This window comes from Artemia franciscana, chromosome 9 (assembly GCF_032884065.1).
Source record: "Artemia franciscana chromosome 9, ASM3288406v1, whole genome shotgun sequence".
Taxonomy (NCBI): domain Eukaryota; kingdom Metazoa; phylum Arthropoda; class Branchiopoda; order Anostraca; family Artemiidae; genus Artemia; species Artemia franciscana.
The window spans coordinates 19,482,653-19,510,478 of record NC_088871.1 but is presented as its reverse complement, the minus strand read 5'-3'; the positions used below and the strand labels follow the sequence as shown (position 1 = coordinate 19,510,478).

Below are 27,826 nucleotides of genomic sequence, written 5' to 3'. Positions count from 1 at the left end.
CTAGAACGGAGCTTTCCACTCGAAAGCAGAAACTTGGTTTGGATAGTCCTCTCTGACATAGGCTATACAACTCCTCTTCACGTCACACACTATAGGCTCTGGCTCAAGGACAAGCAAAAACCATCCTTTTTGGCCCCAGGCAAGAGTTCTACGAAGCTTTCCAAAATGTAAAGTCATATTCATCAATCCGGCCTAAGGTCCACACTTTCCGTAAAAACCGCAGAGGTTAGACCCTTATCACTTTCTAGGAATAAGCTGAAATCGGGGTGCTAGGAACAAAAAAAAAACCACGACAAAACCAAAGTGTTGCTCTCGCAACACAATTACACGGTAGTATGATAATTTTGCTCTTTAAGCCATATTAAAGAATTATTTGATATTTGGTCTAGACTATCCCATAGGACATTGCCGAAGAGGTCTAAGAGCCTAAAATCCCCAATATGGAACGGTTTTACGATCTTGTCACTATTGAAACTAGTTCCAGTGGCGCCAATCACGGGGGATAAGTGTAGAATTGAGGCTGTTGAGAAGAAAATATATTAAAACAATTATTAGATTTTTTTCATAATGTGTAGAATAATTGTAGTTAATACGTTTTGACTACAGCTGCACTATAGTCCCCCCCCTAGAATGTGAATATATAACCCAAATTGTTTATTTCTCATGTATTTTGCCTTGCGTCACTTGTTTCAACCCGTAAAATTAAAAAACAGATTTTGAATATTTAAGATATTACAGATCAATATTTTAACAAAGGTAGACGTCGTGGGTGTCATGGCACTTTATGACAGCCTTCAAAGCTCAGAATTAGCTAATAAATGCTGTTTCTGCGTTTTTATGGAGTTGAGGCTATAAAAAACAAAAACAATCTAGAAAGAACATCTGTTTTTACTGAAAAACGCGTGAAATGTGTGTTTCTTCTGATATTTAATTTATTTAAGCTGTACTTCACAAACTCCGCCATAACCGGTTACAAGCCCGTGTTGAGATAGGAGGAGGAACCGACAGGGTATGAGAAATGTTGTGCCTGCTACTGCGTCCAAAGTTTCAAGCGACGCGGTCTTGCTCCCCGGAATAGCGGCGAGATCGAAAAGTGCACGAGCTATTTCCTGTGAAATAAATCTACTGAAGGATGAATTCCGAGTCTATAACTGGAATGTGAGGTCGGTAAAGCATGAATCAACAAGGCTAGTGATGGCTATGGAAATGAATCGTTACCAAGCAGACGTTCTTTGTCAATCAGAGACAAGATTAAATGGAGTGTCTGAAGAAACCATACTTGTCAGTAACTCCGATAACTCTTACTTATTCCTCAACTCTGGGGCATATGATGGACCTGGTGACCACGGAGTTAGTTTTATGATAGGCTGTCGTGCACAAAAAGCTCTTCTTGCATGGGATCCAGTGAATCTGAGAATAGCCAGACTAGGACTTAAAGGAAAATTATCCACATCTCCATCATTACGGTCTGCGCACCAACGAGAGTGGCAACGGATGCTGATAAGGACTCCTTCTACGCTGATCTGGAAATCACAATGCACAAATGGCCTAAGCGAGACTTCCTAATTTTAGCGGGTAATTGGAACTCCCATGTTGGCTCAACAGACCCCAATTTTCGCGATATTGTTGGTCCATTCACATAGGGTCAGTAGTGCTCCAATGGGGCTAGTCTACTCCAGCTCGGTCATCTCATAATCTTTTCATCACCAACACCATGTTCCAGTACAAACCCTCTCAAAGGGTAACTTCGTGCCCAAACGATGGCTCCACAGCTGCCCAAACTGACCATATATTATAATGATCTGTCAGCGTTGGCGCTCCTCAGTCATCGATCCTCGAGCTTACAGAGAGGCGTGCACGGGGTCAAAATCTGGAAGTGATCACATGCTTGTAGGTGCAAAAAAACTCCTGAAGTTGAGCGCGAAGAAGAGACAACCCCCAAAAAAGGAAGTTAAAGGTGAAGAAACTGAAAATCCTAACAGTGAAAGAAGACTTTTGCCTGAAGTTACAGAACCAGTTCGAAAGCCTGACAGACTGCTATGAAGACCCTACCACCCAATGGAAACAATTCTGAAACACCACTGAAAAGGTGGCCGCTGAAGTTCTCGGCTACGCTCCTGCAAAGACGAGAAAAAATTATGTCTTGAAGAAAAGTGTAAAGCTCAAGGAAGCGTGGTTCTTGACGTGCAAGGTAAATTTGATCATTGGAAGAATCACTTTAAAGGCCTGCTTAATCCAAATACTGATGGGCAAGATGTAACGCCATTGCTGCCACCAACAGCTGAAAGACCACCAAGGGACAAGGCACTGCATTCAGCTTCAGAGATACTAAACGCGGTCAAACGGTTTAAAAACAATAAGTCGCCTGGAGAAGATGGTCTATCTTCTGAGGTCCTTAAGCCATCACCACCCGTTGTAGTGGAGCAGCTAAAATCCCTCTTCAGTCTGATATGGGAGAAGAAGACCTTTCCGTCTAATTGGAAGGTGTCAGTAATGATCCCAGTATTTAAAAAGGGGGACAAATGCGACAGCCGCAACTACCGCGGAATATCACGCATGGATACGGCTACGCTCAAGGAAGCGTGGTTTCTGACGTGCAAGGTAAACTTGATCATAGGAAGAATCACTTTAGAGACCTGCTTAATCCAATTACTGATGGGGAAGAAGTAACGCCATTGCTGCCACCAACAGCGGAAAGACCACCAAGGAACAAGTCACCGCCTCCAGCTTCAGAGATACTTATCGCGATCAAACGGTTAAAAAACAATAAGTCGCCTTGAGAAGATGGTCTATCTTCCGAGGTCCTTAAGCCATCACCATACCGTTGTAGTGGAGCAGCTAGAATCCGTCTTCAGTCTGATATTGGAGAAGAAGACCTTCCCGTCTGATTGGAAGGCGTCAGTAATAATCCCAGTATTTAAAAAGGGGGACCAATGCGACAGCAGCAACTACCGCGGGATGCCACTCATGGATATGGCTACAAAAGTAATCGTGATGATTTTGTTTAAAAGGTTCAAGGAAGCATGGGATGAGCGGACATGTAAAATCAGTACGGATTTCGAAGAGGCAGAGGTTGCACTGACCATGCTCTTCGCCTTATTCTCCAACAGTGGTAATGCTATAACCTCCCCTTTTTGATTCAGTAACCTACGAAAACCTTTGTTGAATCATGGGAGAATATGGCATGCCGGTTGAATTCGAGGAGCTGTTGAAGGCCTAGTAGGAGCATTGCAAATCGATGTAAGAGCCTTTCAGTGTGGAAAGCTGTGTAAAACAAGGGTGCATATTGTTTCCTGTTTTGTTTAACTACTGTATAGACTAGATTCTAGAAAGAACACTCAAGTTTGGGTGGTGTTGTTATGGGATTGGGCATTAACATCTCTGACCTGGATTAAGCAGATGACATAGACGCTCTTGCTGCTTATCTAGCAACTGCCCAAGCAATGCTAAATGGAATAGCACATTTCTCTCAGCTTCTGGGTTTGAAGATCAATATGGCCAAAATCAAAGTTATGGATCTAAAAATACAGTTCTGTTATCAGCTAGTGCCTTATGGACAAGAATTGGAAAAAGTTGATAGCTTCGCCTATCTTGGCTTAAGAATAGACCCTCGTGGAGGCTGTGACCAAGACGTACAGAACAGAATCAACAAAGCCCAAACCATCTTCTCATAACTCTGCCGCCATTTATGGAATCGGTAAGAGATCAGCACGAAGACAAATTTTCTGTATACGAAGCTTCTGTTAGATCTGTTCTCTTCAATGCTGTCAAAACTTTGCAACTGAAGGTGCTTTATCTCCATGATTTGGAAGTCTTTCACCAACACTGTCTACGAAAATTCTGAAGATTTGATGCTCTGACAGAATCTCAAATATTGATGTACGCCACCACTGCTGTAGCATCGAACGCGCCACCATGATCGTCAAACAGAGAAGACTGCGTTGTCTTCGCCATGTCCTTAGAAAACCAAATAACCGCATCATAAAGCAAGTGTTTCTAGTTACCTCGTTGCCAGATTGGCACAGACAACCTGGTGGTCAATTGAAGAATTGGTGGGCAACTGCCAAAAACCATCTAAACCCCATTGGTGGTTTTCGAAAGTTTGGCAGAGAATGGGGGAGCTGCTGGCTTCGGTTTGCTGAAGAGTTGGCACAAGATCCCGACAAATGGGAGTCAACTATACGCAGTCTTCTAGATGCCGGATGAGGCGTTCATGTCTGGCCCCGCTACAAGTACAAGTACACGGAAGTAAGTACTTCACTGTTCGTACTGCCGCAACACCACGGAGTAAGAAAGATAATTTTTACTTGTACTGTTGGCAAATGAAAGGGAAGTACAAATGGGCCTTGATAAAGTGATAAATATTTTGATATAGAAAAGCATAGACGACTACAGTTTGCGTAACAAGTATGTATGTATTGTAGGTTTTTTTTTATTTGTACACTCGTCTAATTTTTAAGCATCATAAGGTTTGTGTTACAATGTAATATTAGACTTGGAATTATATGTAATAAAACTCCGAGTTATCCTGTATTTTTCTTTTGCTTTATGTGGCCAACTTATTTCAATGCTATATATAAATATAAAGCAGTGAATCCACTACCAAATTGACTTAATAAAAAGTCCTAAGTAATATTTCAATGACTTAAGCATAATAAAAGTTTAGCACAACAAATTTAATGTTACTGATACAAAATCTCTTCAAAATTGCGTTTAATTGAATAGCACAATACACTGTGCTGTTAGAATGGTGTTTTGTTTAACTGTAAGGTAGAGCATCATGTGCTGGGATGGAAGGTTGAAAACTTCCATCAGAAAAAAAAATCATTCATTTATTAGTTTTAGGTGTAAAAAAACAATATTTTAAAGTGTATTAGTTTTTGGGGGTTTGAGGGTTATGACTGAAACCCAAAACTTTATTTTTGAAACTAGTGTTGTTTTGATTATCATGGACAGATTCCTTATAAATCTCAATTTGATAATATGATCTTATTGTTCATTTTTTTCTAATTCCTTTTCACTGGCCAAGATGCTGTTAAAGTAAGGTAGCAGTCTTAATAGTCTGCAAGGGAACTGTCTATTAAATTGAACTTAATCAGTTCAAAATATTGAGTAAAAAAGAGGAATGAATTCAGGGAGTTCATCCTTCCATCCGAAAGGCATCATTCGCACACTCCCTCCATCTGCGCTGGTCAGTGTTAATATCTGTCACAAAAGCCAAACGTTGCCACTCAAATACAGGACAAGCCGTCATTCAATTCTTTTTTACCCCTAAGCGCCAATATTCCTAACTAGTAATGACCTGTGTGTATGTTTAAAAAGCAACTTGTTAAAAGCATTGGCATTTAGTCTGATTTTGACTATGACTGCGATTGTTGTTTTGTCAATAAAAGATTCTTGTTCTGATAGACGCCCATATATTGGAAAAAAGAGCAGAGGCGCCATTTGGGCCAAATCTTGGGGTGGGCATAAACTCCTTTTCGGGCCCCCCAACTTTCAAATAAGAAAAAATGTGAGTTTCGGCAGCACATCGATATAATATTCTAAGAAAAAACTCATTTTCAGCACCCGTGTGTTGCATGGAAATGTACTGTAACCCAACGTGGAACTCAGCCACACTGACCTCTAAGATTAATTATAACATCAAAGATCATAATCAACGAGGTTAAGTGATTAAACTGTAAGTGGAAAATTCAACCAGACTAAAGGCTGGCCCTCCTCAGCGAGAAACTTTCTTATTTAAGTAAACAATACGTCGGTGAAAGTAATAGGCGTGCAGTAATTTCAAATCAATTGGACAGAACGGATTATGTTGGACATAATGGATTGTTATGGCCGGCAAAGGGTTCTTTGTGGTGGAAGATTGGCCCCCCCCCCCTGAAAAATCTGGGGTGGGCATTTGCCCACCCCAGATGAAACCCCAGACTCTGAAAAAGAGTCCTTCTCATTTTAGCATCATTCTGGAAACTTTGTGAAATTATGTTGAACTTACAAAAAATCACAATTTAGGACCAAGGTTCATCTTTTTATCCACATACATTTCGTTTATTTTGATAGCTATGTCCGCTGTACTGTTCCTTATGCAGTTTTCAATATTAAAAAAATGGTATTTCTTGCAAAAATTGAAACTGAATCTTTGCTTTTTATTACCTTTGCAGAACATTTCTCTATCCCTGTATTCTTGCCCTTTTTTTTCAGAACCCAATTGTTAATTTCATAAAAATGTTACTAATGAGTTTTTTTTCTGGAGAATGACCTTCAAAGCCGCAGTTTTAGACAGCCAATTACATGTTTTTTTCATGGAGATTTTTCAAGGGACCCACTGGCTACAGTCAAGTGCCTTTTATTCACTGCTTCACTTGGGTTTTCTGTATTTTGCATCCATGCTTCCATTTAGTATCGATTACAAAAAGCCTTTCTTTTTTGCAGTGAATTAATTTACAATGGTCCAACTACATGTAGAAGGTTTACTTTCCTTAAGTCCTGAAGTTTTGAAAGCAACTTTGGTTGCAAATAAGTCTAAAATGGTATGTGGGCTATGCTTCAAGACTGAGTCTCATGTGCACAGTGTCAATGGTACCATTCTTTTCAACTCAAATGAATGTTGTATAGAACTGCAATGCCAAGACGATGATAATACTACGTTAAGTGATGTTGAATTTAAAGTGGAAGAAAATAATGTGAGTGACAATGAAGCTGTGGCGAGTGATGATAGTGATGACGATTTTCCGTATTTCGTTAAACCTAATGCTGATGAGCCAATTGAATTTAGCTTTCAAACTAGGGAGATAGACTTGTCAATGTCTGCTGGCACTTCTAACATTGATGAAGCAAATCATAAAGCAGTAGACCATATTTCTATTGAAGAACAATTTTCGGAGGATTTGGATCTAAAAAACGACCTACCTAAAAAGATTCATGTGCTAAAAAAAGTGGACTTAACTGTTGACAAAAATGACAAGAAAAATCAAATATATGAGTGTCAGAAATGCCAGGAAAGTTATTCTAACAGAAATGTTTTCATCAACCATTGTGCTACCCACCATGGTATCCCAGCTAGTCGTATATTTGATTGTGATATCTGTGGTAAAACGTGCAAAGGGCCACATCTCTTAAAACTGCATCGATCTTCCATTCATGGAATTGAAGTGCAGCCAATTACCTGTGAGCTGTGTCAGCATATATCCCCAACACACGTTCATCATAACTACCATATGAAAGCAAAACATTGTGAGACACCCCTTGTCTGTCACTTATGTGGGAAAAGCTTTACTATAAGAAGCTCTTTTAACAGACATATCAGGTTGCATAATGGGATTAAAACGCCTAAACGATTATGTCCAATCTGTGGTGTATATATATCAAGGCCTGATTTCCTAAGATCTCACATTAAGTTGCATACAGATGGTCCTAATGCACATAAATGTGATGAATGTGACGCTGTATTCCCGTCATTTCGGAAGTTAAGGAGTCATAGGCAACATCACAGATTTGTGAGGGTTTTTAATTGTAGAAATAATGCTGATCCACTTCCATAGCTCCTGCAAGATACTTACCCAACTGAAAAGGCTCAAGTACATATAAAACGCATCTCAGGCTCATGAAGATTAAGAACAGTGTCCAATTAAGAGTTTAAGTTTTTTGTACTGAGGGATTTGCTATATTCAAAGCTTGAATTGTAAGATGTTGCATTAATTAACATCAGGATTTAATTTCTATTTATTGTAAAATCATCTTCTAAAATATTTAATTACCTGTAAATTGCATGTCCTGTTTTAAGGCCTTTCTGAGTTCTGAATTCTTTTATGTGTCTATAAATTTTGAACAAAAATCAACTACACCTACACTTCTATTCCAATTAGTAAAAAAAAAATTTATACATTTTAAATGTAAACCTTGTATCTAAAAACTCCCACTTTAAAAATTTGGCGTGAAAACACCACCAGTGTCACTTTCAAAGATACAAATTGGCTTCTTATTTCATTTTTATTCCTAGCTAATGGTGAAAAAACTTCGTGGTTTCAAGTTTTAAATTTTCTAGATACGAATCAGCAACTAAACAAGCCTTTTTTTTCTGCCATATGAAGTAGAAACGATCATTTCATTTATTTCCTAGCCTTGAACCACTGGTTATGTCCAATAACTATATTTCTTCTTTTTTTTCTCATATTTTGGTTTTGTGGTAGGAGGTAAAAAAGATCAGTAAAATTTCACCAGTTTAAGATCCTCTTGCGAAGGAAATAGCTCTATAATGTTTACTAAAGAGTGAAAAATAATATTTGGATTAGATAATAATCTGATCCTGGATTAGTAAAAACCGTGTGACATCAGTACTGATTGGGAGTTTTGATAACCAGTTGAAAGCTAGACGACAGCAATTCATGAATTCAGGTCTAGGTACTAAATTCTGACTTGCTGTCCTACAAACTAAGGAAAACGGGCTTTGGGAGCAATTGATAGGACATATTATCAAACACAGGTGCAGAATGCAGAAAATTTTTATTCATGTGCTTCAACCCTTTGTCAAAGTTAAAACTGTTAATTTGGTTAATGTCGTGGAAGAGTATTTTAATGGTACAGTACTAACATTCATACTAACTTATATGAGCAAGAGAGAAAGGCATACAATTTAGTGGAGTGTTTGCCCACTGTAAAACCTAATCCAAATTTTTGCCATTTCATCTCTGGTTCAAGGCATTTATTTTGATCTAAACAATACAAAAATATTAGATGCAGTGCTCTATTACTGCCAGAGCAAACAGCCACATGACTGTAATTTTTTGGGGGTCCTTCAGTTACTTCTTATGGAAGGGATTGCTTTAGAAACTTCTAAGGAAGCTTATTCAATTGTTAGTTAAGTTCTAGTTCACTTTTTATGGCACTTGGTATTAACCAAGTGACATATAGCAATCGCAAATTCTGTCGGTCTGTCGGTCCCTGTTTTGCTACTTTAGGCACTTCCAGGTAAGCTAGGACGATGAAATTTGGCAGGCGTATCAGGGACCGGACCAGATTAAATTAGAAATAGTCATTTTCCCGATTTGACCATCTGGGGGGGGAGTGGTGGGCCCGTTAATTCGGAAAAAAATGAAGTATTTTTAACTTACGAACGGTTGATCAGATCTCAATGAAATTTGATGTTTGGAAGGATATCGTGTCTTAGAGCTGTTATTTTAAATCCCGACCGGATCTGGTGACATTGGGGGGGAGTTGTCTAAAACTTGGAAAACACTTAGAGTGGAGGGATCGGGATGAAATTTGGTGGGAAAAGTAAGCACAAGTTCTAGATACATGATTGACACAACCAGAACGGATCCGCTCTCTTTGGGGTAGTTGGGGGGGGGGGTTAATTCTGAAAAATTAGAAAATGAGGTATTTTTAACTTACGAACGGGTGATCGGATCTCAATGAAATTTGATATTTAGAAGGATATCTTGTCTCAGAGCTCTTATTTTAAATCCCGAACAGATCTGGTGACATTGGGGGAGAGTTGGGAGGGGGAAACTTAAAACGTGGAAAACACTTAAAGTAGAGGGATCGGGATGAAACTTGGTGGGAAAAATAAGCACAAGTCATATATACATGATTGACATAACCGGAATGGATTTGATCTCTTTGGGGCAGTTGGGGGGGGGGGGTTAATTCTGAAAAATTAGAAAAAATGAGGTATTTTTAACTTACGAACGGGTTACCGGATCTCAATGAAATTTGATATTTAGAAGGATATCGTGTCTCAGAGCTCTTATTTTAAATACCGACTGGATCTGGTGACATGGGGGTTGGGGGTTGGGAGGGGGAAACCTAAAACATGGAAAACACTTAGTGGAGGGATCGGGATGAAACTTGGTGGGAAAAATAAGCACAAGTCCTAGATACATGATTGACATAATTGGAACGAATCCCCTCTCTTTAGTGTAGTTGGGGGGGGGGGTTAATTCTGAAAAATAAAAAATGAGGTATTTTTAACTTACGAACGGGTGATCGGATCTCAATGAAATTTGATATTTAGAAGGATATCGTGTCTCAAAGCTCTTTTTTTAAGTCCCGACCGGATCTGCTGACATTGGGGGGAGTTTGGGATGAGGGAACCTAAAATCATGGAAAACGTTTAAGGAGTGATCGGATCTTCATGAAACTTCATATTTAGAAGGACCTCGTGATTCAGATCTCTTATTTTAAATCTGAATCGGATCCAGCGTAATTGAGGGGGGGGGTTGAGGGGAACCGGAAATCCTAGAAAATACTTAAAGCGGTGAGATCAGGATGAAACTGGATGGGAAGAATTAAAACCTATCTAAGACACGTGATTGACATAATCGAACCGGATCTGCTATCTTTGGTGGAGTTGGGGGGGGGGGGGGGTAATTTTGAAAATTGAGGTATTTGTAACTTACGTAAGGGTGACCAGATGTTAATGAAATTTGATATTTAGAAGGGTCTTGCGCTTTAAAGCTCTAATTTTAAATTCAGATCAGATCCTGTGACATTGGGGGGAGTTGGAGGGGAAAACCAGAATTCTTGGAAACCGTGAAAATTGGGGTATTTTTATTTTACAAATAGGTGATCGGATCTTAATGAAATTTGATATTTAGAAGGAATTCATATCTCAGAGCTCTTATTTCAAATCCCGACCAGATCTTTTGACATTGGGGGAGTTGAAGGAAGCAATTTCGGAAAAGGGGGGATCGGAAAATTTTCGGGAATCGGGCTGAAGCTTGGTGGATAGAATAAGCAAATGTCCTTGATACGTGATTGACGGAACAGTACTGGATTCGCTCTCTTTGGTGGTGTTGGGGGAAGGGGTTCCGTGATTTGGTGAGTTTGGTGTTTCTGGACGTGCTAGGACGATGAAAATTGATAGGCGTGGCAGGGAGCTGCACAAATCGACTTGATAAAGTCGTTTTCCCAGATTCGACCATCTGGGGGGGCTAAAGGGAGAGGAAAATTTGAAAAAATTAGGTATTTATAACATACGAGTGGGTGATCGGATATTAATGAATTTTGATATTTAGGAGGGCATCGTGACTCAGAGCTTTATTTTAAATACTGACCGGCATTAAACCTCCTTTTAAATCAGCCTATTGATTCATGGAATTTTGCTAGAGCTCATACCATATGATCTCTTGGCTCTTAGCTCTTCTTGCCTTGTCACAAGTGCCATATGAGCTCTTAGCTCTTGTTAAGAATCAAAAGTGACTGAAGGGTAACGAGCCTCTCTTCCATGTTTTTATTTGCCACCTATCCCTCTAACCCCCCAGGACATCTAATCAAAATTTTTGGGTAGCTCTTTTGTTTAAAATAATTTGATGGTCCTTATTGAAATTAAATAATTAAACTAGTTTTTTAACTGAAAGTAAGGAGCGACATTAAAACTTAAAACGAACAGAAATTGCTCCGTATATAAATGGGTTGTCCCCTCCGCAATCCCTCGCTCTTTACGCTAATGTTTTTAATTGTTTTGAAAAGTAGAATTGTGGCAAAGAGTCAAACTTCTGCGTAAAGAGCGATGGATTGAGGACAACCCATTTCATGTAAGGAGTAATTTCTGTTCATTTTAAGTTTTAATGTCGCTCCTTAATTTCAGTTAAAAAAACTAGTTTTTTTTTATTTCTGAACGTTTTTCAATTAATGCATGTTTGATTTTGGCTCTCCGTACATAAATTATTAAAATGAAATTTGCATATTAATTCTTTTTTGGCTAAATGTCTTTCTCTTAGTTTTGATCAGACGATTTTGAGAAATAAGGGGTGGGGAAGGAGGCCTAGTTGCCCTCCAATTTTTTGGTTACTTAAAAAGGCAAATTTTAACGAACGTTTTATTAGTAAAAAATATACGTAACTTAAGAATTAACTTACGTAACAAACTTTTATATTCTTATACTTTTGATTATATATATGAGGGGGTTTGTCCCCTCGTTAATACCTCGCTCTTCACACTAAATCTTAAGTTTTGTCCCAATTCTTTAAGAATGACCCCTGAATCAGAAAGGCCGTAGAATAAATAGTTGAAAATACTAAAAATACTTTAGAATAAAGAGCGAAGTATTTATCTCCTCCTAAATACCTCGCTTTTTATGCTAAAGTATTTTTAGAACCCCTCATAAGCGTAATAATCTCTGTTCGTTTTAAGTTTTAATGCTACTCCTTACTTTCAATTGAAAAAACTTTTTAATGTTTATATTTTCATTGTTTTTTTTTAATAGTAATGCTAGAAAATCCCGCGCCCTTTTCATTGAATTTCTCTTCCCCCATGAAATATTCCTGCAAGGAAAGATCCTCCCATATAGCCCCCTCCCCTCAACCCCACACCCAAACCAAAAAAATCCCCCTAAAAACGTCGGTACACTTCCCAATAACCATTACTGTATGTAAACAGTGGTCAAAGTTTGTAACTTGCAGCCCCTCCCCCAGGGACTGTGGGGGAGTAAGTCATCCCCATAGACATAGTTATTATGGTGTTCAACTATGCGGAACAAAATGGCTATCTCAAATTTTGATCCGTTGACTTTGGGAAAAAAATGAGCGTGGGAGGGGGCCTAGATGCCCTCCAATTTTTTTGGTCACTTAAAAAGAGCACTGGAACTTTTCATTTCCGTTAGAATGAGCCCTCTTGCAACACTGTAGGACCACTTGGTCGATGCGATGACCCCTGGAAAAAAAACAAAAAAACAAATAAACACGCACCCGTGATCTGTCTTCTGGCAAAAAATACGAAGTTCCACATTTTTGTTGATTGGACCTTAAAATTTTTACTGTAGGGTTCTCTCATACGCTGAATGTGATGGTGTAATTTTCGTTAAGACTTAGGGGGTGACCTATGACTTTTAGGGGGTGTTTCCCCCTATTTTCCAAAATAAGGCAAATTTTCTCAAGATCGTAGCTTTTGATGACAGAGACTAAATTTGATGAAACTTATATATTTAAAATCAGCATAAAAATCCGGTTCTTTTGATATATCTTTTAGCATCGAAGTTCTGTTTTTCAGAGTTTCGTTTACTATTGAGCCGGGTCGCTCTTTACTACAGTTCGTTACCACGAACTGTTTGTTTTGACTTATGGGGAAGGGCAGAGGTAAATCGAAAGAAACCAGGTATTTCGGCTATCAAAATAGCATGTCTTTAACACCTTGGGGAAAACTTGTGAAAGTCAATCCAGAATTTAAAAACTTTGGGGAAAGGAGGTAAGTCATATTTTGCGTTAGAAAGAGAGAGAAAGGATGTGAAGACCAGAAAATATGTGACTAGTATTTATATAACACGAATAAGTAATTTGGCGCAAGAAAACTGTTGTTGCCTGCATATTTTGTTGTATAAGACCTATAATGAGTGTGAATTAGGTCCAATATCTGTTGAAAAGTTTCAAATTTTGACTATTTACATGTTTTCTTGTCTGTTCTGCTGTTATTATGCAGTGGTAGTTTGTTTTTGCTAGGTTTTCTTTATTTTTGTCTGATTGTTTATTTTCTGCTGTATATGTTTGTGTTTCTTCTATATGATATGCCTAGAAGCCTTTTAGAGAGATGTTAAATGTAATAGTTTTATATGTGTTTTAAAATCAACTTCTAATTTGACGACTAACTGCTCATAAGTGCAAATTGTGAGGGTTCATGCTTTGCCCTCAGTACAAGTGAATTATAAAGAAAAATTGTACCAAAGTAAAAAAATCAACGGTCTCCTCTTGAGGAGACCGTAATATAAGAAATGGATAAGAAAAAATTTTAGGGAACAAATCCGATGACTGAAAATAACATTATATTACAAGAGAGATAAGATAAGGACCTTTACTCAGTTCGTGCTCTCCATCTTGTCCTTGTGTCAGGTAAATATTTAAAAAATTAATAATTATTAGTAGACGAAAAAATGGAGTTTATAAGGAAATTGAGGAAAAGATTACATACAGAGAAACTTCGGGACGAAGATAAGTTGTACAAATTTACAAACAAAATAAAATATGTGGAACTACTATTTGATTACTACTACTAGGCTAGCTAGATATGACTTAATAACAGATAGACATAGTGTAAAATTTTAACAAGGTCTTGTATGAAGATCTGACACCTGGGAAACTGAAAATCTGAACATAATTGACGATGTAGATCCATTTGAACAAATGGGTGAGAAAGAATTTTCGTCAGGGAAAAGAATCCACTCATCACCAGATAAAGAAAAACATCCAGACAGATGACTATTTAAAGAAAGTGAAGCGCCCTACAAGAGCTAAATGAGGATCGTGCAACTCAATGCAAATGAGATAGAAAAGTAATAACTGCACTTACAGGTGTACTAATTTTAAGAAAAAAGCGTGATTTAGTCCTTTACAAGTCAGGGGCGGATCTAGAGCAAAATCTTGTACGCCTGTCTGGCGTGCAAGTTGTGAATGAGATTGTTGCTAAACTTGAAAGTAATACATTACCGCGGGCAGGAGGTCAGCATCGCAATACTTCTCCTTCTTCTTCTTCTTATTAAGCAGACGGGCTTTTCAGTTGATACTATTTAGCCCTTTTCCTTTTGGCTCACTCTGTGAGATCGACAGAGCTATGGAGCTGGTTTGTCTTGTATGATTTGTATCTGCTCAGATTTCTTGAAGTATATCTTTTGATACCAGCAGTTGAATTATAAGAGAGTATATATTGATCTCTGTGCTCTGCGGGAGAGTATGGTCAGCAAGACGCTTGGCTGTTAGTGGAATTTTGTGGTGTTTGAAGCATTCTACCATTTTACGTCGCAGGGTATACTGTGCAGACGTCAGCATATTACATTCAAATAGGCAGTGATCTATTGTTTCATTCTTAAGATTACATGACCTGCAAAGGGGGGACGAGGGAACTTCGCCACTTGAATTAGGAATCTGATATGAAAATGCCTGAAAATTTAGCCCATTTGAACCTGACCGAATCCTATGATAAATCTTGGAAAGGTGCTTACTTGGGAAAGGTGATGGGGTAGGATTCTTATTAATTATCAGTACCTCTGTAAATCTCCAGCGGTAAATATCTCTAATGGGGATTGGTCTCCCACTTGGCTGGTCAATATTTAAAGCATTTTTTGCTATTTCATCTGCCTTATGGTTACCTATTATACCTGAGTGGCTTGTTACTTCTCAGTAACATTCTTGTTGTTTTTCTTCTTCTTCTTCTTTTTTTATTTTATTATTTCTTTATTCAAAGCTTGTCACAATATAATGATTTCAACATTAAACTCTGAAGTTTCAAGGTCGTAAAATTCCGCTAACTTGGTATTTCTAAAAGTGTTTTGGTTCTCATCTTCTTCTAAGCTGGCTCGTAACAAACTTTAGAGAGGTGATAGAATGTTCTTGCATGAATTAAATTTTTGGGGAAAAGCCTGGATAGAGTTTTAGATGAAAGAAATGAGCTTTATAAAATACTCCTCAACTTAGATGGCCAGAACTGCGTGTTTTATTCTTTGTCACCCTATTATTCTTGACCTGAAAACAAAGATATATAACTTTTCACATAGCTAACTAAATTTCTTGGAATCGGGTAAAAACCTGACGCCTGCCACGTTTCAGGAGGTACAGATTTGTACTTTATAAGTACAAACTCAATGGCAAAGTCTGGAAAGAACATATAGGATTACAAAAAGACTGACCAGAAATTTTCACTAGATGTTTACTGTCATTGCCTTGAGACACATCTATTTTGTCTAAATAGCTTTCCAGTGCTTGGAACCTCTTCTGTGTGTGCGACTGTAAACATAACTACGTTCTGCGTAGAATCAGTGAGGTATTTCGCCTTTTCATTATCTCGGGAAGCTTACTTACATTTGTCTGCCTTTCCGTTTTTAAATTCATACTTTACAGGTGTTTAGAACATGAGTTTTACTTCTCAATAGCAGTGTAGAACAAGAAAAAAAACCTTTCTAAGAGGGTTAACCCCTTCGCTGCTCCCATGAAGTTTACTATAACACCCCCACACTCTGATCTATACCTTCCCCCTTGATAATAGAAGTGTGAGAAAGTATATGTTTTAAAGTTTCTTTTACTAATCCGTGTGGCTACGTTTAAACTTTTATGGTTTATAGCTCCAGAATTGAAAACTATGTGTGAGTGTGAAAACTATGAAACAATTGAAAACTATGTGAATTTAGTGTCTTGCAAGCTAAGTAAAATTGACTTTTTAGACCAATTAATGTGGGCAATTTTAGTGTAAAGGTACACTCAAAATGAAAAAGTATATGAAAAGCTTCAAAATGATATTCAGTGAAAAGAATTCTATTTTTAAAGGGATGAACATTGGAAATCATTTCTGGAAGAACCTGGTAGACTTATGAAAACTGCAAAAAACAGGCGAATTCTAATGAAATATGAAAAGTGACAGATATTTAAAATTAGGGGAAGGACCAAGCCCATGGTTACATGCTTTAGCTTTGTTGATTCTAGCTTTCCATTGACTATATTTAAGTGTTGTTCAAGAATTTTTTTTTACCGTGACATCTTCTCTAGCCCAAATCTTGCCCGTCTCACATTTTCTTTGTATTATTTTTTTTCTTTTTAATGAGAAAAGTTAGCCTCGTAGATCTTTTATTCAGTGGTTGAATTTACAGAGACATAGTTACTCCATAAAATGTATGCACAGATTTGTGTATCAGGGCAATGCTTTTTATCAAAAACATGGGCTTGATTGAAAATGAAAAACTAGGTTGGTTGAAATCCCACCAACCTAGCTTGAGCTACCCTGCTTTTCCCTTTTTGTAGCAGCTGTGCCAGCCAATCCATTTGACTGCAATAGTCACTTTATATGGTAATTTTTATTATTTTGTAACATGAACGAAAAGTTTAAAATAGGCAAATGTTAATATTAAATATCAGATTACAATATGGTTTTATGTATCAACTTAGTGCTGATATTGTCAATATTCATTTTGACAAATATCACTTTGACATTTGGAAGGACTCTTACCTCTTTTATGTATTTATTTGTTTTTCATAATTCCACACTTGATGCTTTTTAAAGAAGAGAGCTTGGCGCGACTAATACGGGTTGGTCTGGAGGAAATGGGCATTGTCTAACGTATTTCATGTATGACTGGGTAAAAAATTCTCTTAGGGTGTAGAAGTAGTCCTTATTTTGATGTAAGGATTGATAGTATTGTTTTTTTGTGTGTGTATGTTTTCTTGTCAGCTGTGGAACAAAGTTCAATTAAGTGATATGTCATAAAACTTTATATGTGTGAAATTATTAAATTTAAAGCTACTTTCATAAGAAGATTTTCATAATGTTGAAGGAGGGAAAAACATCCTGAAAAAGGGGAGCGATGAGATTTGCACAATCAAATTCAACCAGTCGATGAACTCCTTGAAGGAAGATTAACTCACTCCTTATCTGTTAAAATACCGAATTTTGTATTTTTTCTGGAGAAAGCTTGTTTTAAATGCGTGTTTATTTATTTGTTTTCGGTTGTATCTTTTTCTAGGAAAATTATATTAAACAAGAGGTTGTAGAATATCAAAAGAGGGCTTTTTCAAGCGGAAATAAAAAGTCCTACTGTTTTTTTTTTTGTTTTTTTTTGTAAATAATAAAAAAGATTTTGCTTTAACATACTGCCTTTTTTTTCATGTAAAATAACAGTTTTAGCCTGAATTGGTAGCGAGCTAAAATCACCAGATAGTCACTTGGCTAAAATTTTTCAAACACCTTTGTATGGCACCTTCCGATTGCTCAGGACGGACTGTCGTTCCGTGGCATATTTTTTTCTAAACTTGTGCTGAGTCCATATCGATGCAATAATTTTTATGGACAATTATTTCAGCTCCATTTCGCTTAGTTAATTCATTTCATATTTAATTAACTTATGAATGGTGTTGCATAGTTGCAATTTAAATCTTAAAGGGAGGACATTCAGTGGATATATCTGTGTTGATCAAGTCTAAGTCTACAAAAGTGCATTTTTAAACCCAAAACTTTTCAAATGCCCGTAATTCTTTCAGACCAGTATGGATGTGGAATTGATCTCCTAGCGTATCTTCACATGAAGGAATGTATTTGGACTAGTAGTTCGATATGGATTGTCAGTAAACGATAGCTTCGCTTTCAATGTGGAACGATTTCGAAAGTAAAATGGAATACTACATTGATTTTCTTGCAAATAGGGGAGGTTTGGGTGTATCTTTAAAAATAAAATTTACGGATAAATCCTCCGTCCCCTTGAACAATTTGGATGTTCGGATGTAAACTACATTTTTGTCATTTGACCCTTCCCCAAGAGACCTCTATGTGTCATTTTACGAAATTGACGAATATTGAAAATAGAGAAACTCATCCTCTAAAACATTTTGAGTTGTAGTGATCTCTTTAAAAAGCATAAAAGATTTCGTCTCAACTAATTATTTTCTGGGAGAACACAATTTTGGTCCAAAGAAATTTTGTAAGAATTAAAACATGATAAAATAGCCATTCTGTTTCAGATATTATAAAAACCTTACTAAAAATTGAAAGTTTCCAAGTTCACCTTCCCACTTTGCCGTATTTTTTGCTTTGGAGCCGATTATTGTGCAGTCTACAACTTGATTGAAAAAAGAAACTAGGTAAAAATTAAATAAAAAAGTGGTGTGTTAGTGTCGACACAAAAAAAAAACTATCAACGCCATGTAGATGGCGTTCATAGTTGTTTTTGTCGACACGTGCCACTTCCCACTCTTATAAGTTACCCATTCTCACTGGTCAAATACCTTGAGTATATTAATTTGAAGTTACCTCTAAATGGGTACCTGGAGAAATTTGGGGAAGGGTTTTGGAAAGCACAAGATGGCTGGCTCATTCTGGGTTGCACTTTCTGGTTGAAGGGCCTTGAAACGGAAATCAGCACCGTAGGTTTGGACTTTAAGGGTTTGGTTGCGTATCCTTCCTCCTGCTACCTATTAAAATTTATCAGCGTAAAGAAATTCAGTTAATATTAGAAAAAGGAGGATAAAACCCTTAGAAGGGGTCTGACGTTGACGGAAACTGCAGAATAAAATTTATGCTTCTATGAACCCATTAACGGTCTACAGCCTCTACGTACAAATATAAGTAATTTCCTGAGAACAATTGTAATAGATAAGTGTTTTTTCCCGGGAGAGTTGTATCAAATCAGCCCCTATCGAGCGTTGGAAAAGGGCTCATTTAAGTAGAAACTTGAAGTATCAGTACCCTTTTCAAGTAACACAAGAGAACATGCCTTAGCAATAGGGAATATCTGCCATTTTGGGGGTGCAAAACCAAATCAACTTCATGGCCACTGAATGATATCTTAGCTGGGGAAAAAACGAATTTGATTGATTGTAGACTAGTGTATTTGTACAATACAATTATGGTAGTTATATAATACTAAAATTAGATAGTAATTATGCACAGATCTAGGATAATAAAATCTAAGCTTTGCAGGGACTGAGAAAAGGAGTGTTTCAAATGACAAATTTGAGAGAAGGTGGCGAATGTATTCTGATTTTAGTGCCAAATAAAGTTAACTAAGATCTCAGTCAATAAAATTTAGTTTTTAACCATTTTTGTGTTCACGTAAATCAAAATGAAGAGTTTAAATTTTACGGGTCCATTTTTGAATTTTAATGCCAAATAATGTTTCCTGAAACCTCGACCAGTACAATTTTGTTGATCAGTTTTGTTGTCACGTAAAAAAAGGATTAAGAGCCGCCTTTTCAAGAGAACAGTCGTTGTTTTATTGTTCACCCGAGAAGCTAACTGTTCAGTTGCATTTTAGGTATTTCCGCCGAAATATATGCATTTTCTATATTTTCACTAGCTGTGAATTTTCTCCTTGTTTCATTGTTCTATATGCTCTCCTATACCCTTTCTCCCCTAGTTTTTTTCTTATACCACCACTGTAATAATTTGAAAAGTGTGAAAGGCTAAAGAAGTGGCTCCGGGCTTATGAAGCTACATTGTTGCATATACCAAACACATGTTATCCCATACGTAAGATTAGGACAAGCTACTTGCTTGTTTCATGTCTACAAGGCTATAATTAAACAATTTTTTGTTGCAGGTTAAATATTAAAAATGCGAAGACTCCCTGTTGAAGGCTTTCTTACACTTGATGCCAGTGTTTGGCAGGCAAAATAATCTTCGAGTGTGAGTAAAATAATATGTGCGTTCTGCTTTGAGACTAGAGCTCACGATCATGCTGTGTTTGGGACTCTGCTTGTTAATGAAGTTAGCTGCTCAGTTCAGTTAAAAAGTAAGATACCTAATGCTTCTGATGTTACTTTTAGTGAACATTTTAGCAAAGAAAGAGGAACATCCTTAGATAGCAGCAGAAGTATGAGAACGAAGATGACACAGAAGATTTTGTATTTTGGAGACAAATTCTAATGTCATAGAAAAAAGGCAGTCTCCTGACCAAAATTAGAGGAAATTTCTAAAGAATCTAGTGATACAAATGATAAATTTTCAAATCTTTTTAGCGTAGAAAGTGATTCCCTTATTTAAGAGGATAGTACTGCAAAGTTGTATTGATTGTATCAGTCGGACTGATAAAATTAACATTTCAGTTGTACTGGAAAGTTATATGAGTGTTGGGGAAAGTTGTATTAATATCTCTGAAGAACCAGAAGCAATTAGCATCACTGATGAACAAGAAAAGGAGAATGAGGATAACAATGGCTTTGCAACCGAGTCACGTGGAAATGTCAAAGCTTATAAATGCAAAATATGTTCCAAAACATTTTGTCGGAAATATGATCTAGAAAGGCACATTTCTCTTTCCCGTAATGTGAACGAATGGCCGTATGTTTGTGAGATTTGCACCAGAGGCTTTGGCTATCTGGACAGGTTAAGAAACCACCGAGCGTCAGTTCACGGACTGGATGCAAAACCTGTCCATTGTGAAATATGTAATCATGAATCAGTAACACAAGATCATCATCGCTATCACATAAAAGTTAAACATTGGAGACATTGGAGCATCATGAAAAAATATCATACTGAAGATATCACAATTCAGGCAACTTTTGAAACGGATACTAATGTAGATGAAAATCATCTATTTTCTAATGAAAAATCTGACGAAATTTCAAAGTTGAGAATAGAAATAAGTGAAAATCCGAGTTTTCCTAGTGAAAGAACAGAAAGCAACGTAGTTGGTAATTTTAGCATGACCAGTAAAATGGATGTATCACCATTATCCCAAGATCAAGAAAGTTGCATAAGTATTGATGAAGAATCCCAACTAGTCAGCAATGTCGACGAAAAAAGAGATGGAAGTGTATCCGGTCAATGTTCAAAAAATTTGAAGAAGCTTCAGAAAGCAGAATTTTTAACTGATAATAACAGAGTACATACAAATACTTGTGAAATATGCTACAAAGTGTTTCCTAGGAAACGAGACTTAGAAATGCATGTTTCTGATTGTCATAGCATGCCAGTTGATTTACCATATACATGTGAGATTTTTGGCAAAAATGTATGCTATCCTCAGAGGTTGAGAGGCCACCAAGCTTCAGCTCATGGAATCGACGTAAGACCAATCATTTGTGGAATGTGTAAGCATAAATCAATAACACAAGAAAGTTTATCATCGCGCTATCACATGAAAGTTAAACGTTGCAGGGAAGACACCAGTAAAACAGAAAATAGCAAAGATTTATTGTTTCTGCAAGTGTTTGAGGATGAAAATGACTACTCTGCTGATGAAGAACCCAGCAATACTTTAAAATTGTCTGATGATTTAAGTGGAAAAAAGATAAGTTTTTCTAACAGAAAAAGTGACTCAGATGGAGATAATAATAGCACCAAAGCAAATACAGTTGATTATTTTGACTTGTCCAATGCAATTGAAATATCATTGTCATCTCAAGATCAAGAAAAGCATACTACAATTCCTGAAGAATCAGAATCACTCGATAGAAATCAAAAACATAAAGAAAATTTGTCTGACAATAGTCCAGATGGAAGTGATGATCAAATTATAGAAGGATTGCTATTTAAAGAAAGAAAAACTGAAGCCAATACGCGTGAAATTTGCTCTAAAGTATTTATGCGTAAACGGGACTTCGACAAGCACAATTATGAGTGTCATAATAAGCCACCCGAATCACCTTGTGCGTGTGATATTTGTGGCAAAAATTTATACTATCCAAAAAGGTTAAGAAATCACCGAGCTTCAGTCCATGGAATTGAAATTAAACCAGTCATTTGTGAAATATGCAGTCATGAATCAGTAACACAAGATCACCATGCCTACCATATCAAGTCGAGACATTGTGGGCAAAGCATTCTAAACAAAAATGGCAACGAAGATTTCGGAAATTGGCAAGTGTCTGAAGCGAACAATAAAGTTGATGTAAATCACCAGTTTACCAATAAAGAATCACGTGGAATTTCAAAATTACCCGATGATTTAACTAGAGTAAATGTATGTTTGTCTAACAGAAAAGCTGATCCCCTCTTTACAGAGTTTAGAAAGTCAAACAAAAGTAATGCTGTTAAAGTCATTGTGTCTTCCTCATTTCAAGATCAAGAAATTTCAACCAGTTTGACTAGAGAACCAATAGTGAGGGATATAGGCGAAAAAATAAGGGCGAGAAAAAATTTCCTAGCCATAGCTCAAGGACTATTCATGTACTTAAGAAAACAGAGTTGCCGTTCAAGACTACCAAAATCAAAGCAAATACTTGTGAAATCTGTTGCAAAACATTTCGGCGGAAATGCAATTTTGATGAGCACAACCCTGAGTGCCACAATATTCAAGTTGAATTGCCTTATGTGTGTGAGATTTATGGCAAAAATTTGTACTATCGAAAAAGACTGATTAACCATTTGACTTCAGTTCATGAAGTTGACGCAAAACCGGTCACTTGTGGAACATGTAACCACGAATCACTAACAGAGTATCACCATTCCTATCTCATGAAAATAAAACACGGCAGTCAAAACATCGGAATCTTAAATACCCGCGAAGATTTTGCAACTCTGCAAGTGTCAGAGACGCATTTAAACTTGAATGGAAACCACCAAGCTGATAACGGAAAGCCGTTGGAGTTTCTGCACACATCAAATGATTTAATTAAATAAAACATATGTAACAGAAAAAGTTATTCCCTCTTTGGAGAGCATAGTGCAACTGAAAGTAATGATGGTAAAACTGCTGTGGTACCATCACATCAGAATCAGGAAAACTCTTCTACTGCCACTAAAGAAGCATTGTTAGTTACCAATATAGACGAAAGACAAGGGAAAAATAAGCTTGACTCTAGGTCAAAAACCACTGATAATCATCAGAAAGCAGAATTCTCATTCAAAAATACCAAAATGAAAGCAAATACCTGTGAAATATGCTGCATAACATTTAATCGGAGATACAACTTTGATAAGCACAATTCAGAGTGCTATGATATTCATGTCGAAACGCCCTATGTGTGTTACATTTGTGGTAGAAATTTATATTATCCAAAAAGGCTGATAAACCATCTAATCTCAGCCCACGGAGTTGCGACAAAACCAGTAGCTTGTGAAATATGTAATCATGAATCAGCTACACAAGAACACCATCACTATCACATGAAAGTAAAGCATTATGGACGGAGTTTTAGAAACAAAGAAGGTGTCGAAGGCTTAGAAGCTTTCCAAGTGCCAGAAACAAATGCAAACATTGATGGAAATCACCACTCTGTTGACCAAAAATCAGATGAAGTTTCAAAAGTGCACGAAGATATCAGTGAGGTGAGTGAAGAGTTTTCTAGTAGGCAAACTTCTTCTTTCTTTAGGGTTCATGCCACCATTGGAAGTACTACACTTGAGGACTTTGATATGACTTGTAGAATGTAAGTTTCCTCATTTTCTCAAAATGAAGATGTTTGTACTAGTATCCATAAAGAAGAACAGCTAGTTAAAAGTACTTTCGAAAAACAAAAGGAATTTGGACTTGGTAGTAGCTTAAAAACTGTCGATATGGATTTAAACTTGAATGGAAACCACCAAGCTGATAACGGAAAGCCGTTGGAGTTTCTGCACACATCAAATGATTTAACTAAATAAAACATATGTAACAGAAAGTTATTCCCTCTTTGGAGAGCATAGTGCAACTGAAAGTAATGATGGTAAAACTGCTGTGGTACCATGACATCAGAATCAGGAAAACTCTTCTACTGCCACTAAAGAAGCATTGTTAGTTACCAATATAGACGAAAGACAAGGGAAAAATAAGCTTGACTCTAGGTCAAAAACCACTGATAATCATCAGAAAGCAGAATTCTCATTCAAAAATACCAAAATGAAAGCAAATACCTGTGAAATATGCTGCATAACATTTAATCGGAGATACAACTTTGATAAGCACAATTCAGAGTGCTATGATATTCATGTCGAAACGCCCTATGTGTGTTACATTTGTGGTAGAAATTTATATTATCCAAAAAGGCTGATAAACCATCTAATCTCAGCCCACGGAGTTGCGACAAAACCAGTAGCTTGTGAAATATGTAATCATGAATCAGCTACACAAGAACACCATCACTATCACATGAAAGTAAAGCATTATGGACGGAGTTTTAGAAACAAAGAAGGTGTCGAAGGCTTAGAAGCTTTCCAAGTGCCAGAAACAAATGCAAATATTGATGGAAATCACCACTCTGTTGACCAAAAATCAGATGAAGTTTCAAAAGTGTACGAAGATATCAGTGAGGTGAGTGAAGAGTTTTCTAGTAGGCAAACTTCTTCTTTCTTTAGGGTTCATGCCACCATTGGAAGTACTACACTTGAGGACTTTGATATGACTTGTAGAATGAAAGTTTCCTCATTTTCTCAAAATGAAGATGTTTGTACTAGTATCCATAAAGAAGAACAGCTAGTTAAAAGTACTTTCGAAAAACAAAAGGAATTTGGACTTGGTAGTAGCTTAAAAACTGTCGATATGGATACTTCTTCAGAAAGAAGGAATGATGTATAACGCTGCGAAAAAAAAACAACGCAAATCCATGTAAAATATGTTGTTAGACATTTTCACGGAAACGGTATTTAGAAAAACACAATTCTATTTGCCATAACCTGATTGATTTACCTTATGTCTGTGAGATTTGTGGCAAAGGTTTTCGCTACCCAAATAGGTTAAGAAATCACCGTGCTTGCGCCCATGGAATTGACGTTAAGCCAGTTGATTGTAAACTATGCAATCATAAGTCACTAACACAAGACCACCATCGCTATCACATGGAATCGAAACGCCGGGGACGCAAATTTATGTGTGAGCATTGTGGTAAAAGCTTTAATGTGCTGAGTTCCTTGAAAAGACATTTGAAAGGGTTTTGTACGGCTAGCTTGCCAAATGTGATATGTGATATATGTGGCGTGAGTTTGTCTACCCCAGGTGTACTCATTAGTCATATGAAGATACATAATACGTGTTTTAAGTGTGATAAATGTGATCTTGTCTTCTCTTGCTACAGGAAATTGAGAAATCATAAACCGTCACATAGATTCGCTAAACATTTTAAGCGAAATGGAGGCAGTTCTCAAAAATCTGACTACCAAATTCCTTAGTGGACTTTAAGAATTTGTTCTTCTCTTCTAAACTGTCTGTCCAAACCTGTTCTATTAGATTGCATGTGTATTAGGTGTTATTGTCTACACAGTAATTTTATATATTAGACTGTAGGGTAGAACTTGGTATAACTTTTTTGACACTAGTTGTTTGTCTGCGAAAAGAGTGACATTGAACTACTATAGAATTGTCGTTTAAAAATGGACTTGTGACGCTGTTCAAATTGAGGAACTTATTAACAATTATGAGTATATGCTTTGTTATTTTAGTATTTTCTCACGGCGAACAATTGCTATGGATAGAAAATATTGCCAAGTTTCGTCCAAAAATTCTTTATGAAAGAAAGCTTGTAATGCTTTCTGCCTGAAAAGTTTTTCGAAAATAAATCTTCGGCTTTGTGATGCATGCTCAGTGGTTTATAAAATATACACTGCACAAATAGAACAGGCTAAAACTCAGTGCTCCGTTGTTTTATTATCAAACTCAGTTAGGTATATAATATTATTACATACTAGCTGTTGGGGTGGCGCTTCGCGCCACCCCAACACCCTAGTTGGTGGGGTGCTTCGCGCCCCCCCAAGCCCCCCCGCGCGCGTAAGTCGTTACGCGCCATATTAGTTACGCCCTGTGTCCCTGTGTCCCACCTGTGAATATAGATAGATTTATATATGTGTTTCAAACTACGTAAAAATTGCGAATATACAACATTCTTGGCTTTCCCACTACTGGGAGCTTTCTGTTTCCAATTGCCAGCAATTGATCTGGAAATGTTTGACCAGAGTCATCATTTTGCAATCGGACACGCATATTTGTAGTTAATTTTAATATTTTTACGTGTGCCCATAAATTAGAATTTTTCAGGCAAGCATTCATTTCGTCTGCAGGAGTTAAACTACGTAAAAATTGCGAATATACAACATTCTTGGCTTTCCCATTGTCTGTGCATATACAAAGCCGTATGTACTAATAATGATGTCATATGTAAACGCTCTTTTTACAAACAAACAAACATGCATACACACAACTCGTTTTTATATAGATAGATAGATAGATAGATACAATACAAATTAACTGCGTAAAACTTGCGAATATACAACATTCTTCGCTGTCTAATTGTCGCTGCATATAAATAGATTGTCAGGTTTACCGACCCTCGAACATGCAACGTACAATTGTCCATGGGAAAAACAATCAGTATTAAGATCTATACCACATTTTTCTAATGATTGACCTTGAGCTTTGTTAATGGTGATTGCAAATGCTAATCGAATTGGGAATTGCAATCTTTTAAATTGAAAAGGCAGATCCGTTGGAATCATGGGAAAGTGAGGAATAAGAACAGCCTCACCCTCAAAAGGCCCTGTCAGGATTGTGGCCTCTATTAGGTTTTCCATTGTTTTTTTTACGGCAAGTCGCGTGCCATTGCAAAGTTTTGGTGGGTTGATATTTCTTAAAAGTATTATTGGTACGCCTATTTTTAGTTGTAGCACGTGTGGTGGAAACCCTGAAAGATCTATGGAATTTAAAAATTCAGATGGATAATTAACCGCTTCATTTGGTTCCAAAACTGTGTCGACTGACTTGTAAAGGACTGCCTGGTCTCGAATCTTGGTCAAAACAATATTGTTGATTTCGTGGACGTCTATATTTTTGGGTGCGAGAATCGCTCTTTCACTTAGCCATTTATTATTTTTATAATTTTTTAGAATATTCGGAAATACTTTTTCCATCGATTCATTTTTGGACGTCACTAAATTACAGAAATCAGCAGGTAGTTGTATACGTCCTGAAATTGAGTCTACTGGGAGCTTTCCGTTTCCAATTGCCAGCAATTGATCTGAAAATGTTTGACCAGAGTCATCGTTTTGCAATCGGACACGCATATTTGTAGTTAATTTTAATAATTTTACGTGTGCCCATAAATTAGAATTTTTCAGGCAAGCATTCATTTCGTCTGCAGGAGTTGATCTAGGTATTAGAGGTAATCTTTGCCTGAAATCTCCCGCAAGCAATATTAATGTGCTGCCAAAGGATTTCGACTTCCCTCTCAAATCTTCAAGCATTGATCCAGAGCCTCGAGCGATTTTTTGTGTGCCATTGTGCACTCATCCCAAATAATAAGTTTGCATTGCTGCAATACTTTACCCATCCCAGATGATTTGGAAATATTGCACGTGGGAGTTTCTGTAGAATGCAAATTCAGAGGCAATTTCAAAGCGGAATGAGCAGTTCTTCCACCAGGCAGTTATGTTGCGGCTATTCCGGACGACGCAATTGCCAACGCTATATCTTTTTTTGATCGAATTGATGCCAGAATCAGTTTTATCACAAACATTT

At 37.1% G+C, this 27,826-nt stretch overlaps 2 protein-coding genes across 3 annotated transcripts in view; both read left to right on the top strand.

Moving 5' to 3' along the window:
- Positions 1–23,028, top strand: part of LOC136031109 (zinc finger protein 62 homolog) — a 49,793-nt gene extending 26,765 nt beyond the window's left edge. For both annotated transcript variants that reach the window (XM_065710418.1, XM_065710419.1), the window contains exon 3: positions 20,000–23,028. In XM_065710418.1, coding sequence (XP_065566490.1) covers positions 20,522–22,762 — 2,241 coding nt within the window. In that variant the 5' untranslated portion in view covers positions 20,000–20,521 and the 3' untranslated portion in view covers positions 22,763–23,028. The remainder of the gene's footprint in view (positions 1–19,999) is intronic.
- LOC136030782 (uncharacterized) overlaps positions 1–24,227 on the top strand; it is a 33,929-nt gene extending 9,702 nt beyond the window's left edge. The window contains exons 3-7 of the mRNA XM_065709826.1: positions 993–1,466; positions 2,103–2,601; positions 6,438–7,537; positions 8,117–8,129; positions 23,029–24,227. Coding sequence (XP_065565898.1) covers positions 993–1,466; positions 2,103–2,601; positions 6,438–7,537; positions 8,117–8,129; positions 23,029–23,778 — 2,836 coding nt within the window. The 3' untranslated portion in view covers positions 23,779–24,227. The remainder of the gene's footprint in view (positions 1–992; positions 1,467–2,102; positions 2,602–6,437; positions 7,538–8,116; positions 8,130–23,028) is intronic.
- The last annotated feature ends 3,599 nt before the right edge of the window (positions 24,228–27,826 follow it).